Consider the following 13,190-nt stretch of genomic DNA (forward strand, 5'->3'; position numbering starts at 1 on the left):
TCCAGCTGCCAAAACCGTGAGAAAATTAATTTCTGTTATTTAAGGCATGCAGTCTGTGGTATTTTGTTATGGCAGGCTGGGCTGAGTAACACATGAGGATAAAGTAATTTTTATCTGTGGGCCTCAACTCAAGTTTGGGCATGAAAGGTGCGTAATGTAGGGGAAAATACAGGACCAGAACTGGCCAAGATAGGGGCTATTCAGAGACTGACTAGGGACCACTTTCCACATGGAATACCCCAGCCCACAGGTACTGGAAGGCCATTAAAAAGAATGAGTCAATTAGTTGAAGAATTTGGGGAAAGCATCCAAACTATGCATATCCTGTTCTGTGAAACAGCCTGTCTGTCCTTTCTTGAGGCAAGCAAACAGGAAAAACACTGGCCTGGGTACACCTCACCCCCTTCTGAAACCTTCTCTGGCACACAGTGCCCCTTGAAATCAAGGTTGGGAGAACTGTTTCCTGAGAAAGGAGAAAATGAGTCTGACCCTCTGGGTTATAACCCCTTAGGAAGGGTGGAGGGACATTTGTTATACTTCTGAGGGTCTGATGAATGCCCATATCCTTTAAGATGTCAGGCCATTAAGCAGGAGCCAGTGGCCTGAACTGGAAATGTTCTCACTGGTGGAGTGTCTTTAGCATGTGGGAGATATACCAGCCACAAAGGAATAGTTTTACTTACAGCCAAATGTTTTCCTGGAACTTTTGAAGTTAATAAAAATTTTTTAAGTACAAAGGAAAAAGAAAAACAACAAAATAATCAGTGTTAACAAGCTGGTATGTTTATCTCCTATATATTTTTTTGAGTTTTACAAAGCTTTTTATGACGGGCATGTATTACTTTATAATGATGATAATAAACATTGTTCTTTCTCTAAATAGTTCAGTATCACATGCCAGGAAGTTTTCTAGATGCTGGAGATACAGCAGTAAACAGATAAAAATCCCTCTTCCTCTAGAGCTTCCAGTTAGGGGGTATTTGGATGGAGGAAGTAGTAAAATAGGAGACAGTGATAGCCCTGGAAGGAAAAGTTGGGATGGAGTGAGAGGATGGGAGAGCCCTGGGGATGAAACATCAGAGACGGTTCTCCAAGGAGGGGATGTCTGAGCAGAGATCTGAAGTAAGTGAGGGGCCAAGTCAGGGGCAGGGCTGCGGAAAGAGCACTTCTTTACACAGGGAACAGCAGGCGAGGGCCCTGAGGTTTTGCTCAAGGAGAAGCAGAAGGCCAGTGTGACCACAGTGGAGCAAGCAGTGAGCACAGTGGAGGAGCGGAAGGAAATGGGTCTGGAGAGCCAGGCAGGAGTGCACTGGGCCTTGTAAGGCCATGATGAGGAGTCCATCCAGTCTCAGTCTCAGTGTGAGGGGAAGCAAAGGGAAGGCTGAAGCTGGGGACTGAGGTGATGTGTAGTCCGACATTGTCTCCTGATGCCTCCGTGTTCCGGGGACCACATTTCCCCCATCAGACGACAAGGTCCTGAGTTCAGGGATATGGGGATGTTTTCTCTTGTGGGTTCCTCTCCCAAGAGAGGGCTGAAGCAGGAGCTGCAGGCCACAGGAAAGTGACGGCTTATCTCTCCCCAGGGTTTCACCTCCTGGGACTCACCTTCTACTGTCAACTCCACTGTCACCTGGCGGGCACCACTACCGTTAGTGGCTTCACAGGTATACTTTCCCTTGTCCTCTTCACGCACAGCACGAATCAAAAGGCTGAAAGTCCCCCGGGGACCACAGTCCAGCAGGAAGCGGCCCCCACTGGTGATGGGTTGTCCGTTTCTGTGCCATGTCACTTGGGGCTCTGGGTAGCCCCGAACCTTCAAGGAAAAGAAGAAAGGGTGAGAGCTTGTATATAAGGAGCACTTCCTATGTATCAGATATTGTTCTGGGTACTTTACATGTATTAACTCATATAATCCTCATAAGCAGCCTGTGAAACAAATATTACTTTCATCTCCATTTTAGAGATGAGGAAATTGAGATGTAGGGTTTTGGTAGATTTCTTGAGGCCTTGAAGATAGAAAGTGGCCAAGTCAGGCATCCTGGCTTCAGAGCCCACCACACAGATGTCTCTCAAGCCTGGTTACATGATTAGAATCACTGCAGGAGATTCAAAGCAAATACCAGTGCCCAGGTCCAACCTTGGACCAATTAAATCAAAACCCCAGGGGTGGGGACTGAACATGGGGATTCTAGACCGATGCTTCCCACTCTAACAAGCAACAGATACTTCTTAAAAATGCAGATTCTACTTCTATAGGTCTGGGGTGGGCCTGAGATTCTGCCATTCAGATAAGCTCTCAGATGCTGCTGAGGCTGCTGGTCCCTAGAACTCACCCTGGGTAGCAAGGTTCTAGATCTGAGCTGCCCAGTACGGCGGCCACTAGCCACACGTGGTGACCAGATGCTTGAAACGTGGCTGATCCTGAGTCACACCGTAAGCATAAGTGTAAATTACACAAGGGGCTTTGAGGAGTTAGTATGAAAAAGAATGTAAAATGCCTCAATAATTTAGAAATACTGATTACATATTGAAAAGATAGTAACTTTGACATATTGGGTTAAATAAAATATATTGTTAGAACTAATTTCGCTTGTTTCTTTTTGGTGTTTTAATGTAGCTACTAGGAAAGGTACACCTACATTATGTGCCTTGCTCAATGTGTCTATCAGGCAGTGCTACCCGAGACCACTCTCTCTACGAATTGTTAGCAGCTAACATCTTCTGAGTGCTAAGTGTTAAGCACTTTTCTAAATACTTAACATATCTGAGCCTCATAGCAACTTGTTCAGAGAGAAGATGTTTCCCCACTGAGGGGGAAATGCAGGGAGAGATAAGTTCCAAGAAAAGAAATCACTTTGAGTTTCAGAAAAAGCTCCCCAAGGGCCCTGAAAACCAAGAAACTCAATCAGCCCTTCAGAATGGATTCCTCTTCAGAGGAGCAGGGCTCAGACTGGCCCATCAGTGCAAACCCTGGGGCCCTGAATTGGGGGATTTTAGCATTGGAAATGCACAGAAGACATCACAGAACCCTCCTGAGAAAGAAACTGTTGGTGTTGCAAATAGGTGGTAGCGGTAGTTTTTACACATGTATCCACTTCCAAGACAAGAGAGCATGGGTACAGATGCAGCAAAACCCAAATTCACTGGATAACCCCAAATTGCATTTACAAAGAAAGCCTTCAGTGACTGGCAACTATAATTCTCATCACATGCCTCAGCGAGGTCAGAGAGGATGCTTTATCAGCACATGGGAGCAAGGGGAGGGTAGGTGGCTGTGCGCTCACACCTGGACCATTGCAGCCTTGCCAAGCACACATATCCTATCTTAGGGTGATGGGTTTGAAGGGGACCACATGCATATTATAATGTCTATTGTGATATGAAACAAAAAGAGATCACCTCTGGGTTGCTCCTTTTCCTTTTACTTAACTATCATTTTCTGATATTCTTACAAATAACACACTTGATCTTTGTAAAATAGAAAAAAATTTAAATGAAAATATGTGTTCCTTTCATATTAGTGTGTCTGTATAATGAATATATGACCTCCCCAGTGGCTCAGCAGTAAGGAAGCTGCCTGCACTGAGGAGTCACAGAAGATGCAGGTTTGATTCCTGGGTCAGGAAGATACCCTGGAGTAGGGCATGGCACTCACTCCAGTATTCTTGCCTGGGAAATCCTGTGGACAGATGAGCCTAGTGGGCTATAGCCCATGGAGTCACAGAGAGTCAGACACAACAGAAGTGACTTAACACACACGCACATAATAAATGTATAGCACAACCATTTATTAATTTGTGGAGCCCCTCAAGGTACCTAAATCTAGAATTGGAATTAAAAGTGGTACACAAATAAACATTATGCATGTTTATAATGCATAATCCATATAAAAAACATATCATCTTGTGGTACCCTCTTGGCACAAAACTTCATGCCAAGGAATATCAGACAATCACTCTAGCAACACATTCTTTTTCTCTTTGAAGCTTATCTTCAGGAAACAGCTAAGGAAAGAAACTTTCCTACAGAAGGAAGCCCCTTGGGAATCTGGTCTTACAGTGAATTTGTGAGAGGCAGGGCCAGCCTCACCTCCAGAAAATGATCAGGTAAGCTTCTGTCAGTGTCAGAGAAAGGGATGTAGGGCCCTGGAACTGGGGGGAGGTGATGAATCATTAACTTCACCAAATGCATCCTTAGCATTCCATGAGCAAGTACTCTGGCCCCCTGCAGCGGTGCCAGCTCTGGGGCCATCAGGGCTGGAGGCATCAATGATTAACTGGGGACATTGCAAGTGCTCCAGATTTTGAGGACACAGATCCCTATTTCCCTTTCTATTTTCCTCTCATTTTCTACATGCATAGACATTCCCCTCCACCCCACACCACCAAATCCACCTTTGCAGTGCCCTTAAAGTAAGTATCCAAGGATTTTTTTTTAACGCTGAAACTAGTGCCACTTAGAAAACTGCAGTTTGCAATGGACTTTTGTACAGCCTGTATCTGAAGCAAAAGCAGGAATTTCTATGACCTTTTTCTGTTCCAAGGTCTGAATGATCCGCAGCTCCAATTCTTATCCTCCCGATATGGAAAAACTTGTTCAGTCACTACCTAACCTTACCTAAAAATTACTCAGCTTCAAGTAAACTCATTTTTATTGTCTTCCCACTATCTTGGGCTCCTAGGTGGGGAAAGAAGAGAAACCCAGACCCGCAATCTTGGGTTTGTGACAACAGCCCCGCCCTCCCTGGACGTCTTATCTGCCTTCATCATGGGCCTTCTGCCAAGAAGCCACAGCTGGGACTTTTACAGCCCAGTCAAAACTGCAATAAAAGCCCAGTGATACTTCAGTTTTCAGAGTCTTCCACATAGAGAATCTTATTTGATATTTGCAGTGCTATAATGGAGGTGTCTTGGGAAGCAGAAGCAGAACCTGAGATAAGGATTCAGGAAGCCAAGCCCTTAACTGACACTCAGAGCAACTGGGAGCAGGTGTAGCAGCCTGGTGAAGGTGATTTTGGTGGGGTACCAAGAGTGTCTGTGACAGCATGCAAGGACAATCATATTATTAAGCCCTGAGAGCTAAGGAAAGAGGCCTGGAGAAGTGAACGATTTGCTATCTTTAAGATCAAGTGACAGATCTGGGACCACAATTTTGGTCTATCAGTTGAGTAGCTGTCTCTCTGTGCCTCACTGTAAATTTATGTTTTTGGAAAGATAAATACTATAGAACCCAAAGCATTGATAAAAGTCTATCCCTTATAGACCTTAAACCTCCCCTATGTTAAAGCAATATCTGTTCCCCACTTGGGAAAAATGTCAATGGTCATGGCCATGCTAAAAGCAAGTCTAGGGCTGTTTCCTTGGAGCAACAAAGGACAGTGCCATAGACTAAATGTGTCTCTCTAAAGTTCATGTTGAAATCCTAACCCTTAATATGATTATATTAGGAGGCAGGCCCTTTGGAGTGATGAGGTCAGAAGGGTGGGAACCTCATGAATGGGATTAGTGCCCTTACAAAAGCTATTCCAGGGAGCTCCCTCACTCCTTTTTACCATGTGGGTACACAGCAAGAAGCTGGCCATCTACAAACCAGGAGCTGGATCTCCCCAGACACTGAATCTGCTGGGGCCTTGATTTTGGACTTTCCAGTCTCCAAAACTGTGAAAAATAAATTTCTGTTGTTTAAACCACCCCATCTATTGTATTTCCATTATAGCAGAAATAACCCAACGGCCTAAGACAGATAGGATGGGTGCCATGCATGTGCCCAAGACATCCCTAGGAGAGTCCGTGTGGGACAGAGAAGACAGACGACATAAGATCCAGGCCTGTGTCCCAGGTCTGGCTTGGCTTCCTGACCTCTTCAGGTTGTAATTCCTTCCTTTCATTGATGATAAAACAGTTCTTGATGCCTCAGGTCCTTCTATCCCTGAAGTAGTCTGAATTAAATAATGACCCACTTAGCTTCTGGGGGAAGATTCTTTCTTCCCCTTTCAGTCTCCCCTGGGCCCAGCCCACAGCTTTAATACTCTCTAATCCTCCATAAGGGAAAACCGAGCAACCATAAGGAGAGATGCCTGTGAATATGAGTAGGCAGCCCTGACTTCTCACCATAATGAGTTTTTGGAAATGGCCCCAAAGAGGGTCATTCTAAGGAGAATCATATTTTTTGCCACAGTAACCACATTTAATTGGAGGTTGTATTCTTAAAAGCTTGGGATCAAATAAATCAAGGGCATATCTGACAACTTGTCATAAAAATAAAGATAGAGTCACCATAACCCCTATAATAATTTAAAATAGTAAAACTGTGCTTCAGTTCCATAAAATGTCCCCAAGAGCCTTTATGGCCTCAAAAGACCTTTAAAAGGAGTGGGGGCTCATTCTGCGTGTGTTGGCTGGTGAGGAGAAAGCTGGGCTGCAGGCGGGCGGCTGCTTGCTGCCGTGTCACATCTGCCTGCCATGCTGGGAAGTTTTTCAGAATCTGGTGCTATTTAGAGATCTACTTAATGACTGAAAGTGAAACATTCTTAAGGGTGTGCGTGCTCAGTCACTTCAGTTGCGTCTGACTCTTCGCGACCCTATGGACTATAGCCTGCCAGGCTCCTCAGTCCATGGGATTATCCAGGAAAGAATGCTGGAGTGGGTTGCCATGCCCTCCTCCAAGGGATCTTTCTGACCCAGGAATCGAACCTATCTTTTGATTTTTTTCTGATGTGTGTGAAGGGCTTGCAGTCAATTCCGGGTTGCCTGCAACAGGCTACCAGGGTGTAAGCCCAGAGCAAAGTCAGCTTCTCTGACCGCCATACCCCCAAGACTCAGAGCTACACATCTGCCTTCTCAGCTTGGTAAGAGGTAGAAAGGGGGTGATGTTCCTGTTTTTGATGATCTCCTGCATGTCTTTTGTACCTGGGTGGACCTGTCCCTGTTTGCACACTGCCAAGCCACACAGCTGCAGTGCCGAGCTGGGCAAGACATGAAACTGAAGCTCTGCTCATGATGAGAATGGAGGGAGACCAAAAAGAGAGAGAGAGAGAAACCAGGGTTACACTAAAGCCAGGGTGAAAAGGGACTGCTCAGCGGGACACTGGGGAGTTGGAAAGATACACAAAGAAGATGTGAGCAGTGAGCTGAGAAATCCTTGGGGCTGGGAATAATAGATGAAGGGGTTGTCCATAAGTACTTCTTTGAATCCTACTGGGTAACCAAAATCAATGCTGGGAAAGGCTGAGCCTGAAGGATGGGAAATTAAGGAAACCTGCTGGACAGATGTCCCCCTCCTCAAGACAGACAAAGCTGATTCTGCAACGCGACTGTCTCCATGCTTCCTATGATTGCCAGCCTGCCTATAGCCCATCACTCTGAACTTCTTGCCCTATTTCAAGGCATCTTCTCCTACATAAATAAATTCTCCTAGGATAAATGACTAGGACAGAGCTGGTGATTTAAAAACTGAAAATAATAGCAAAGACACCAATGATCCTGAGGAATTCATTGAAGACGAATCTTCTGTCCCATCTCCAAGTATAAGCTCATCCAGATAATAAATGGACACGGATGCACAGAAGGAATTTAAATATTAACATTCCCAGCAAATTAGACCACAGAAAATGCCTATGAAACTTACATCATGGATATATTATGAGAGTGAAGAGTGAAGGGTGAACCATAGTTATGACATGACAGTTTAGGGGCCTGGGTCAGTGTCAGCACCCGGCACCTGGCCCATTGGATGGGCAGGAACTTAATTAAGGCTTTGAATAATCCCATTACCAACAGTCAAAAGCCTTGACTGAACCCACAGAATCTTCAGGAGGAGATCATACCAGCTAAAAGCAGCAATTAGTGAGAGGCTTAAATTGCTGGACCCTCTCTGCCCTTAAGTCCAAAGTTGTGAAACAGCAGGAACTGAAGCATTTCCATGAAAAACAAAAGCAAAATGCAGAGAAGCAACTCTTCACACCGGCCTGGAGAAGGCCACCCAGGTCTTCAGGAAAGATGCCGGAAGTCTCTCTCTGTGATCAGCCGCTCTCACCTCCTGTGGCAAGTTTTCTTTTCCTTTGGCCCAGGACACAGACACCCCCACACCCCCACACCTGCCAGACAGAGAACACACTGTAATTTCCACAAAGAGCATGAGACAGGTTACAGCTTGGCAGCCTTAGGTTATACCTCAGGCCCTTCTGACTGTTTCAAACAAGAAGTCTGATTTCCTTTTATCTAGCTCAAGCTTATCAGTGTGTGCAACTTTTTGATTCCCTTTCAATGACACAAGCATTTAAAACTCTGGCGCAGTCTAACAAAGAAACAGAATTCTAAATGTAATCAGGAACCTCTGACACTGATGTTTTCCAAGTGCTTCCAAATTCAGGGTTTTCCTATGAAAACAAGTGTCCTTCCATTTGAGATCCAGTCCCTGTGGGATGGCTGTGGGATTTCAGCCTTACTGGGAACCTCTCTGCACAAAGCCCTGAGTTCTGGCTCTACCTTCCCTAACAAAGGCTTCCACGGAACCAGCGTCTCCAGCTGGTGAGGCTGGCCCAGGAGCTAAGCTCACCCTCCAGTTTCTAATACTGAGCTGAGACATACTCTCAGATGTGTTAAAATATTAATAAGAGGTGCGTGATGTCACAGAAGTTTAACAAATTAGCGCTGTGGCTTGGTTTTGTTTGATGTGCTCAGGATCTCCTGCCCACCTTTCCCAGGGTAAGCCCCTCCTTTGAAGATCTGCTCCCTTCCCTTCTGCCCACCTCAGGTGAGTCTAGTGGAGAGGCATCAGTAGCTGCCTTCTGGCCAAAGCACTCAAGCTTCCACAATGAGCCTGATCCAAGTCAGCCAATCAGGACTCTTCCCTACAATTTCAATTAGAATAAAGCAAGACTAAACCAACTGTCTCTTGTCTTCCCTGTTGGCTCAGATGGTAAAGCATCTGCCTGCAATGCAGGAGACCCGGGTTTGATCCCTGGGTTGGGAAGATCTCCTGGAGAAGGAAACGGCAACCCACTCCAGTATTCTTGCCTGGAGAATCCCACGGACGGAGGAGCCTGGTAAGCTACAGTCTGTGGGGTCGCAGAGTCAGACACGACTGAGCGAATTCACTTTCACTTTGAAACTGTCTCTTCACAGCGATCCTAAGCTGGGAAGATGTAAGCCTGAAGCTACCTGTGGGCAGTCATCCTTCCCCATTCCCACCTCTGTTTCCTTGCCTCCACCTAAGAGAAGCAAGCCATGTGCACAGTAAGACATCACATACACAGTGGAGAAGGAAGGAGATGGACGCATGGCAGGCAGAGCTGCGGTGGACTTAGGATCCACGCGGTCGTATGAGACAATACCTGTCTTTCATTTAACCCATGCACTTGGTTTCTGTCACTTGCAAACAAGAGTCCTAATTCAGGAAGGTATATGGCATCTGGAATCAGACAGAGCCATGTGTGGGTGCTGGCTGTAGCAATCACCAGTTGCCTGACCTTGTTACTTAACTTACTTGGCCCTCAGTTTATATAACTGTAAGATGGAACTATATCAGTATCTATTTCCATGAATTAAGTTTATGATCAAATGAGAAAAAACATGTACAACAGTGCATTAAGAAATTCAAAAGGTTAGGTCCTCTGTCTCTTCTCTCTGAGGTGAGTGATTCCTTGTAATAAGGTACCTTAGCCTCCATTCCAGAGAAGGCGATGGCACCCCACTCCAGTACTCTTGCTTGGAAAATCCATGGACAGAGGAGCCTGGTAGGCTGCAGTCCATGGGGTTGCTAAAGAGTCGGACATGACTGAGTGACTTCACTTTCACTTTTCACTTTCATGCATTGGAGAAGGAAATGGCAACCCGCTCCAGTGTTCTTGCCTGGAGAATCCCAAGGACGGGGGAGCCTGATGGGCTGCCGTCTATGGGGTCGCACAGAGTCGGACACGACTGAAGCGACTTAGCAGCAGCAGCAGCATCCACTCAGCTCAAAGCTTTGACAGCATGAAACTGCTTCTGCCCTAAGAAATATCAGTACTTGTGAACTTCTGGGCTTGCTGAGCCTCCTCTTACACAACTCGAATTCTTATAGACAACTTCAAGGTGTCACACCCTTAATTAGATTAAAAACCTAACACTTTAACTGAGAACACCTTTTGCCTTAGTGGAACTGGCTTATTATTTTTATTTGAAGGGTAAACCCCTTTTGAAAAGTGATTGTTGATTTTATGTAATATGAAAAAACACATTTTAAAACAAATATCCCATCTGTAGTTTTGCCTGTACCATCATCCCACTCCATAATATCATGTGAAACGTCAAGACACAGACCATCCCCTTGATTTCTGCCTCACTGACTAATGCAGCCTTGGAATTTCAAGGGCACGGGCAAGTTTCGGGAAGGAAATAAATCTGGGGTAATAAATCTGGAGTTTCTGGCCTGTCATAGTTGAATCTGGAGAGTGAGAGACATACTTTGCTGGCAGGAGAGATGGAGCAGAGGGCTTCTCCCCAAACAACACAGGCCACTTGGCAGCAGCTTCTGACTCCTCAAAGAGTAGAGCCCAGACACCACGAGACTCAAAAATCCACAAGACTCAATCCGGCCACAGATTGTCCTGGGAAGGTCCCATCCTCTGAGGACTCTCTGAGAATATGAGGCAATTCTATTTAAAAGCAAAGGTGGGCAAAAGTGACCAGAGGGTCCCCGCCACCGAAAACAGCTCGCCTTGGTTCCCTCACCTTTGCTGTCTCTCCGGCGGCTGCTGACCACCTGCTCCACGTGCACGCACATCACCACACAAAGCCTGCCTTCCGCTTCGCTCTCCCAGGTGGCAGGCTGTGAGGGAGCGGGGTGAGCAGCTGGAGCCTGGATGGCAGGACCTCTGGGGCTGCCTGCATCAACCTGGTCGGGAGAGTGCCTCTGTGATGCTGTCAAAAATATCTGCACCAGCGGCAGACAGCAGCAGTGTGAGTTTGCTACTTAATAGCAGAATGTTCTCCCCAAACCTCACTGCCCAAAGGCACCCTCATCTGCATAGAGAATCATGCCAGATAAGAAATCAAAAGTTGTTTCCTGTGCAGTGTCAGTGTCTGGCTGGCCACCAGGCTGAAAAACATAACCCAATATGCTTTTCTAAAATGTTTTCACTCTCACCAAGACATGTATGTGGTCAAAATGTCAATAAGTAAGTCATTAAAAAAAAAAAAGCAGATCTCTGCTCTACCCCTCCCACCCCCAATTTCCACTTCCTTCAGGAAATCATCTTCAACTCTTTTAGCCATTCCTTCTGTTTTCTTCTCCAGTGTTTCTAAGTAACAACCTTATACAACTATTTTATTCTTTCAAATTTTAGACATTATGTCTTAACTTCCCTATATGAAACACGAGCTTTTAGCTCTCAACCTTCCCATAAGCTCTTCCCCTATCCCCAGGAACTAATGACAATTTTTATTATGCCAGTGTGTTAGTGTTTGCTTTATTTTAGTTTCGCTCACTGACAAGCTACATAGTATATTACAATTATTAATAGATTTTTTTCCCCTGGAGTTAATACCTGCCTTACTTTTGGTTTGATTGGTTTTTTTAAGAATGCAACTTCTGAAGAGAACTATAAAATTCATCTCAGTCAGTTCACTTCAGTCGCTCAGTCGTGTCCAACTCTTTGTGACCCCGTGGACTGTAGTACATTAGGCTCACCAACTCCCGGACGCTACCCAAACTCATGTCCATTGAGTTGGCGATCCCATCTAACTATCTCATCCTCTGTCATTCCCTTCTCTTTCTGCTTTCAGTCTTTCCCCAGCGTCAGGGTCTTTTCAAATGAGCCAGCTTTTTGCATCAGGTGGCCAAAATTTTGGACTTTCAGCTTCACATCAGTCCTTCCAATGAACACTCAGGACTGATCTCCTTTAGGATGGACTGGTTGGATCTCCTTGCAGTCCAAGGGACTCTCAAGAGTCTTCTCCAACACCACACTTCAAAAGCATCAATTCTTCGGTGCTCAGCTTTCTTTATAGTCCAACTCTCACATCCATACATGACTACTGGAAAAACCATAGCCTTGATTAGACAGACCTTTGTTGGCAGAGTAATGTCTCTGCTTTTTAATATGCTGTCTAGGTTGGTCATAACTTCCCTTCCAAGGAGTAAGCGTCATCTCAGCAATTGTCAAATATCTCGGTGACTTTTATTTTTTCCTCCATTGGAGAGATCTCTCCTGGAACATTCTGTTGCTGTGCTCCAAATCTGAACTCAATGCTATCTAGGCCTGGTGCATAGTGCTCTAGGGACTTTCCTTTACCATCCTCTTGGGCGCCACCACTTTGGTTGAACATGTCCTCCTCCAGTGGTTTCTTATGAACAAATGCAAGGAAGATTAAATCTTTAAGTTTCCAAAAGTCATTTCCAAAAGTGCCAATAGTCTACTTTATACTCAACTGGCAGTTTATCTAGGAAAAGAATTATAGTGGAAAATCTTCCTTCAGAATTTTGAAGGTATTGCTTCATGGCATTTGAAGTCGGCATCCAGTGTTGATACAAGAGGTATAATGCCATGCCGATCCTTCCTCTATGACCCAGTGTATGTGTGTGGGTTTTTTGCTTCAGAGCTTCTGGAATCTTCTCTTTATCCCTGACAGCCTAGAACTCCATGATGAGGTGCTTTGTTGTATGTAAATCTCTATTCACTCATTGTACTAGATCCTTGGTAATAGGTCTTTTCATTGTAGATAATGCATATCTTTCAATTTTGAGGAATTTTTGATTATATTCTTTGCAGCCATAGATGGAAAAGCTCTATACAGTCAGCAAAAACAAGACAGGGAGCTGACTGTGGCTCAGATCATGAACTCCTTATTGCCAAATTCAGACTTAAATCGAAGAAAGTGGGGAAAACCACTAGACCATTCAGGTATGACCTAAATCAAATCTCTTATGGTTATACAGTAGAAGTGAGAAATAGATTTAAGGGACTAGATCTGGTAGACAGAGTGCCTGATGAACTGTGGATGGAGGTTTATGACATTGTATGGGAGACAGGCATCAAGACCATCCCCAAGAAAAAGAAATTCAAAAAAGCAAAATGGCTGTCTCAGGAGGCCTTACAAATAGCTGTGAAAAGAAGAGAAGCAAAAAGCAAAGGAGAAAAGGAAAGATATTCTTGAATGCAGAGTTCCAAAGAATAGCAAGGAGAGATAAGAAAGCCTTCCTCAGTGATC

General features: G+C 45.0%; 1 protein-coding gene across 4 annotated transcripts in view; it reads right to left on the bottom strand.

The window, feature by feature from the left end:
- The window catches only part of MYLK (myosin light chain kinase), a 281,600-nt gene that overhangs the window by 145,120 nt on the left and 123,290 nt on the right, over positions 1–13,190 (bottom strand). For all 4 annotated transcript variants that reach the window (XM_061408285.1, XM_061408344.1, XM_061408131.1 and 1 more), the window contains exon 3: positions 1,606–1,813. In XM_061408285.1, the coding sequence (XP_061264269.1) occupies positions 1,606–1,813 (208 nt within the window). The remainder of the gene's footprint in view (positions 1–1,605; positions 1,814–13,190) is intronic.

Source organism: Bos javanicus, chromosome 1 (assembly GCF_032452875.1).
Source record: "Bos javanicus breed banteng chromosome 1, ARS-OSU_banteng_1.0, whole genome shotgun sequence".
Classification (NCBI taxonomy): Eukaryota; Metazoa; Chordata; class Mammalia; order Artiodactyla; family Bovidae; genus Bos; species Bos javanicus.